This window comes from Nannospalax galili, unplaced genomic scaffold (assembly GCF_000622305.1).
Source record: "Nannospalax galili isolate Female #2095 unplaced genomic scaffold, S.galili_v1.0 scaffold415, whole genome shotgun sequence".
Lineage (NCBI taxonomy): Eukaryota > Metazoa > Chordata > Mammalia > Rodentia > Spalacidae > Nannospalax > Nannospalax galili.
In genome coordinates, this window is record NW_008337494.1 from 676,300 (window position 1) to 683,529 (window position 7,230).

General features: G+C 38.8%; 1 protein-coding gene across 1 annotated transcript in view; it reads left to right on the forward strand.

The window, feature by feature from the left end:
- Positions 1-3,400, forward strand: part of Pah (phenylalanine hydroxylase) — a 67,494-nt gene extending 64,094 nt beyond the window's left edge. The window contains exons 12-13 of the mRNA XM_008832602.2: positions 223-338; positions 2,815-3,400. Of these exons, the coding sequence (XP_008830824.1) occupies positions 223-338; positions 2,815-2,861 (163 nt within the window). The 3' untranslated portion in view covers positions 2,862-3,400. The remainder of the gene's footprint in view (positions 1-222; positions 339-2,814) is intronic.
- Positions 3,401-7,230: the final 3,830 nt, after the last annotated feature.

Below are 7,230 nucleotides of genomic sequence, written 5' to 3' on the forward strand. Positions count from 1 at the left end.
CAACCTCACTTTGGGGAGCGAGATGATTAAATGTACACACACACACACACACACACACACACACACACAGAGGCTTCCCCATATGGAGTCATTCAAATTCTTTTTACTTTTCGACCTTAAGCTTCAAAGCCCCTGTTTTAGTAAGAATGTTACTCAGAAATCTTTCAGAATTACTTTTCTCCAAATGGTGGCCTTCACTCAGTCTCTTGGTTTTGGTTTCAGAAACTTTGCTGCCACAATCCCTCGGCCCTTCTCAGTTCGTTATGACCCATACACCCAAAGGGTTGAGGTCCTGGACAACACCCAGCAGCTGAAGATTTTGGCTGACTCCATCAACAGTAAGTAACTCACATCCAATGGAACCATATTCTGTCCCAGAAGTAGAGGACCGTGTCTTCTTACCTTTCCTATAGGAACAGAAAGAAAATGTCAAAGTGTTAAACTAAGGAGAAAGCATCTTTATATAAGCCACAGGTTCATTGGGAAGAAATCTGTACAAAGTGGGTCAAAATGGCTTCAAGTGTCCTTTCTCCTTCGACCTTCTGACTTCCTACCCATCTACCACTATACTGCCTTCCCACCCCTTGCCTGCCACTCTGAGGTTCCCCTTTGTCCTTTGCCTCTATCTTCATTTCCATTTCCCTCTAAGTGTCAGTATCACCTAGCCTGGAATCTCACACACTAAGCACAGGTTTTTGTGTACTTTATTGATGACCATAAAAGTATTAGTTTCTTTTCTGTCACTGTGATACAGTATCATGACCAAGGCAACATATAGAAGGGAGAATATATTGGGCTTAAAGTTCCAGAAGGATGAGAGTCCATCATGGTGGGAGAAGCATGGCAAGAGGTAGCAAGAGCAGAAAGCTGGTCAGGCATGGGAGTGAGAGAGGGAAAGAGAGTGAGAGAGTGATAGAGTGAGAGTGAGAGAGTGAAAGAGCGAGAGAGTGAGAGGCTGACTAGAGATGAGATGGGCTGTGAGCTCTCAAATCCTGCTTCCTGGGATGTGCTTCTTCTAGCAAGACTGTATCTCTTGAACCTTCACAAACAGCACCACCAACTGACCAACTGTTCAAATACTTGAGCCTACAGTGGACACCTCATTCAAATCACCACACTGCCCAATTAGCCAGCTCATCTCCTGGCCTCTCAGTCTTCCTTGGTAATGGATATTAAAATCATTACTTTTAAAACACCACAGGGTTACTGTGCTCATTCATATCTGACTCTCTCTAGATCTTGAAAATATCCTCTAGCAATACAGATCAACCCCTAGTCCCTATGCTCTTTCCTGACTTTTGCCCATGCAGCTTTCTGTTTGAAATACTCGCCTTCCATGCCTGTTTGAGATGTTCAAAGCGAGTTCATCTTTTATGTCTTGCACAGACATTTCTTTTTATAGGAAGACTTGTTTGCATATCCTTCCTATGTCTTTACATTTCTGCAGATTCCTCTCACAGAAGATTCATCATTATATTATTTTAGAATTGTTTACTTGTCTGTGTCCCCTACTAGACCTGAGCAGACATCCATATCAGGTTTTCTGTTAAGTGCCTAGAACATATTCCTATTCACGAGAATTGTATTAGATATTCAAGAACTATTGAATGAATGGGTGAACCAAAGAGAGTGTATAGAAGGAAGACATGTGGGCCCAGTAAGAGTCCCCATCTTATGTAATGTCAGTGGAATGCAAAAGGACCTAACAATCTTGACTGAGTTTTCCACTTAGGTGAAACTTTCTTAAACCTTAGTGTACCTAAGAATCATTTACAGAGCTGGAAAAGCTTGTAGTCCTGAGTTATAGTCCCAAATTAAGTTTGCTAAATTTGTGCTAAGGCCCGGAAACTCAAGTGATTCTGACACAGGAGATTAAATGGAACACATACTTTAAAAAATCTTTTATTGAGCTTTTGTACATGTCATACAACAGTTCTTAATCAAATTTAGAGCCCCCTCTCCCATCCACGCCCCCCAACCCCCCACCAGACTTCATGCATTCTGTCATACCTGTTAAGTCCTATCCAGTCAAGCATCTGTACCCAGATGTTCCTCAGTGCAAGTTCAGAACTACATGCTTTTAAGTTTAGCAGCTTAGCTCATTGAAGCTTTTATGAAAGAGTATGTAAAAAAGAAACTGTTCAGATCTAAGGATCTGCATGGAAACCTGTCATCTAGAGAAACCTCTTAGACCCTAGGAGGTAGCTTATGAAAAAGGGTGCTGATGATGATAAAAACTCTAGTACTCTCCAAACATGCCACTGTTGCCCAAGTGCTGTCTCTATAACTATGCTGTAAGCGCCATGAAGTTTGGGGTGACACCTGACTTACCTACGCATTCCTCTCAATGATCCTATAGGGTTTTTGCATTTAAAAAAGTATTTTGGAACTTGTATCTAGTCCTTAAAAGATTTTAGGGTTACCTCTTCAGAGGGGGGAATGTTAGAGTAGCCAAAAGCCCCATAAAAATAAATAAAGAAGAAAAAAAGAAAAGAAAAGAAAAAGAAAAAAGTGATGGGGAGATATGGGAGGAGTTGGAGGGGAGGGAGTGGGCATGGATTTGATCAAAACACCTTATATGCATGTATGAAATTCTTAATAAAGTTTTTGTAAAAGTTAAAAAAAAGAACATTAAAAAAAGACAAAATACATGATGTCCCATGGATAGGCTATGGGGGCACAAATATGAAAGGGGCTAAATATGATTAAGATGTATTGTATGTAATCCACAAAATTCAATAAAATATTTTTAAGAGATTTAAAAATGTTTATTTATTAATAGGTGTCCCACTTTTATCATATTCTTCATTGTAGGTGAAGTTGGAATCCTTTGCAATGCCCTCCAGAAAATGAAGTCATGAACAGATCTTGGTTTGTCAACTGAAAATCTGTTGATAGAAACAGCTTCTTTTGTTTGAAAAGAAAACCTTAATTTGGGATGTTAACTTTTAGTAACACAATGGAGTATCACAAAATAAATGAAAATTATCTGAAATAAAAAAATATTAATACATACCTCAGAGCATAATGGTAGATCTTTTGGAGTTATCTTTGATTTAAAATGATAATCTCAAACTTTTAATTTAAACTATAATTTCTCACCTTTCATGAATAATAATCAAAGTTGTGACCTGTGTCACTCAAGTTTCATTTATGCTTTCAATTTATCTGCTGCAGGAACTCCTAAAAAATATGTATGACTAAATGTAAAACAAAAGATTGTCATTGGAAATGAATTATTTGGTTTGGTAGAAATTTTAATCTACAAAATTTAGTCTCTACTTTCATTCATTATGACTCTAATTGCTGCTTTGTTATTATGCCTATGTAAATCTACTTTGATTTAAAACTGTATCAAGATAGCCACAAGCAATAAAGTTTTAGAGCATCAAATAAAACAGTTTCGTGTGCTTTATTACATGTTCTACAGACTGCTGTGAGGTATAGATTAACCATTCAATCCCATAACTTCCATTTTCCAGTTATTCTTCAAGTCTGTTTGGGAATATTTTGAAGGTTCTTATGATTCAGCAGATATTAACTAAAGACATAGTTGGTAGATTAACATTAATAATTGAACAAATAAGTGAACACATTGTAAAATAGTGAATATACTAGAAAAGTGAGAATTTTATTTATGTTGAGAAAAATATTAGTGGTTACAAAATTTTGCATTTTTAAATGCTTCTTGGAATGAATCGTTCTCTTATTGCCTTAGAAATCCAGTAACTGGATAATCATGTGACACAAACCAGAGGCTCAGGTGCCCAGTTCACCGCATGGGTGTTATAATTGAAGTCAGGTGTAGGAAGTCAACACACTTTGACTTCTGTTGCTTTTGCATTTATATGAACACATGCAGTGTGTGATGCAAGGGGAGAATGTCAATGTCTTTAAAGACATGATTTAAAATACATACTTTACAACTGATTTTCAAAACAGTTAAATCTTAAGGGATTTTCTAGGTGCTTCTTCAAGTGTGGTTTTCAGTCCAGTTGTAGCATCAACTGTAAATCCAGGGCACTCTTCTACATCTGTGCATTTAGAATTACTAGACACAGGGTCAGAGACCTGTATTTTATTGGAGTGATGGGATGTTTCCAGGCAGGCTAGCTCTGGTAGCACCAACAAGCCAAGTCCTGCCTCATGCAGGATGAATGGCAACCAAGTGGATGAGTCTGACAAACTTCCCAGGCTAGCTGGGAGCTCTCTAGCAGTGCCCAGAGACCTATATTTTTAGGCACCCATGTTATTCTTTCTTTTACATTTATCTTATCTATATATTACCTGTTTATACAGTTGGTGTATGTGTGTGTGTATTGTGTATGTGTGATGTATGCATTTATGTATGTGTTATATGTGTGTGCAGACGTGTGTGTGTCTGTATGTGATTGCAAATGTGAAGACCAAAGGTCAATGTTAGTTGTCTTGCTCTATCATTATATATATTAATTATGGGGGGGATTTTGAGACAGAGTCTCCCTATAGGACCCAGATGGCTTGGAACTCACTATGTAGCACATCCTGGCCTCCACCTCATAGATATTTGTGTGGCTCTGCCTCCCGAGCATTACGATTAAAGGCATGCACCACCATGCCCTGCTCCACCTTAATTTTCAACAGAGTAGATGTAATCCCTACCAAATTCTACTGACATTTTTCACAGAAATAGAAAAATAAATCTTAAAATTTATATAGGATCCCAGATGATCCTTACTAGCCAAAGGAATTTTGGGCAAAATGAATAAAGCTGGGGCATTATACAACTTGATCTTGTCATAGCATATAAATCTTAGTTAAACTATGATAAATATTGGAATTTGGAGTTGAAGAGCTAGCTCAGCAGTTAGGAATAGTTGTGCTCTTGCAGAGGACCCAGGTTCCCAACACCCACATGACAGCTACCATCTCCCCATTATTCCAGTTACAGGGGTTCTGAAACCCTCTTCTGACCTCTGCAGTCATTGCACATGATAGACATGTATACACATAGGCAAAACATCCGTATACATAAAACTAAAATAAACAAATCTTTTAAAACTCTCATGGTACAAGAGTTTCTAGTTCTAAGTGAAGTAACACAGACTCAGAAAAGCAAATGATGTATGTTCTTTCTTATCTGTGGATCTTAACAACCAATTTTTATATGTGGGTATATATTCTGATGTAACTGCAGGTGCCAGGCAAAATGGAAAGGAGCCATGGAGGTAAAGGGAAAGAAGAACCTGAGAGAGAAGAACAGTGGGACACAGGTGTTATTAAGGAGGAAATGGGTAAGATGGGGGCATTTAACTGGAAAGGGAAGAAGGAGGACTGTACAAGGAGCCGTGGAGTAGATGGGGAGAAGGAGCTCAAGGGAGTGGGGACCATAGGAGATGGGTGAAATGGGGGAAAAGGGAGTACTTTAACTGGTGAGGGAAGAGTGACAAACAGGGAGAGAGAGGAAAGATAAATAATTCTTAGCTGGTGTGAAAAACCAGAAGGAAATGTATTAGTTCAAAGCAAAACCTACTGAAATATTACTCAAACAATACCTCTACATGAGTTTGTGTGTATAACTGAAGGCTATATAATAAAAAAAACAGTGACAGACAGGAGAAACCTCCCTTTGAAGTGTTGGACAGGGTAATCCAAGAGACCCCCAAAATTACACAGGCTATTCCCACAGCCCTTGATTGCCTCTCAGAGAGCGAAGATAACACCCTATTGCTGAAGACAGAACATACTTCAGACATAAAGTTGGAGCAATGGAGCTGGAACTGACCGTGGGTACCTCCCTGGAGGTCAGCTCTCATAGTTTTGGAGGGCACTATACAAACTGCTAAAGGAGAACATCAATTGATGGTCCAACCCTAGCTATAAGGACTAATAACACCAACAAAGACCAGCACAGCAAACGATATTTGTGCAGTAGTACTTTTATCTTGCAGTAATCAACAGTTACCTAGTTGGACATAAAGTCCATTCAATGGGAGGGACCTCGTGTATGGCACTGTAAACATAGCCAAATACACACGGCTGGAGAGGTCCTAGATCTTAGAGAAAACCCTAAGACCCTAAGACTGTCACATCCCTCGACAAATGTAATGTCTTACTACATGCTAAATATGGATTCTTACATTTATAGACAAGTATGCCTCATCAAAGTATCTTCGTTTTCAACATATGGAGACTATTTCAGAGATCCACAACTGGTCACACACAGATATGTGTCTGTGAGATGGCCAATCCTCAGTGAAACATCTACAGTGGAGACTCATGGAGCACAGTGGGATAAAGTGTGTAGAGAATAATAATGCATTTCTCAACCTTCATCAATGAAGCTCCCTCATGCAATAGACAGCAATGAATACAAAGGCCACAAATGGCCAAAACATAGAGAATAAAAGTCTGCAGAGTGTGGGTCCCTGGACAGGACTCCTATATTAAACTTTATCCACCAAGGACTCAGGGACAATTGAAGAAGAGGGGATGGAAAGATTGTAAGAGCCAGGGGAGGAGGTGCATGACCATATGGAAAGAGAGACTTGCAGGGTCCTGGGCCCTTCCTCATATGAATCGACAGCAATGGTGTTAGCATGCACATTACCATGCAAACTCAAGCAGACAAAAATCAAGTATAGAACTAGGGAAATGGACAGCAGCCCCCAACCTTAGCCAAAGAACTATTGACAACTAATTACTACTGGGTAAGGGAGAGTTTATCTTCTTAAAGGGAGAGACTATAGATTGGCTGACTAGACCCCAGTGGATGAACTTGCATTGAGGGACATCTGGGGACTCTAACATAAATGACAGAATGCATGGAATCTGGTGTGTATGAGGGGGTGAACTATGGGAGAGTAGGGATAAAAATGATTAAAATGTTCTGTATGAAATACATAAAAGTTCAATGAAAAATATCATGGTATGGTATTTCAGAAAGACACAGACAAATGGGATCAAATAGAGATCCCCAAAATAAATCCACATATTTATGGTCAGTTCATTCTTGACAAATATAACATAAATACACAAAGGAATAAGGACAGAAAAATTTAAAACAGTATCAGAAAAATTAGATATCCACATAGAGAAGAATACAGTTGGATCTTTATCTCACACCACGTATGAAAATCACTTCAGAATGTACTAAGGACTCAGACTCAAACATGACCCAACATAGTGACCAAGCTTCCTGACATTGATCTTGAAAAAACTGTTTTTAGATATGACTACAAGATCCACCAT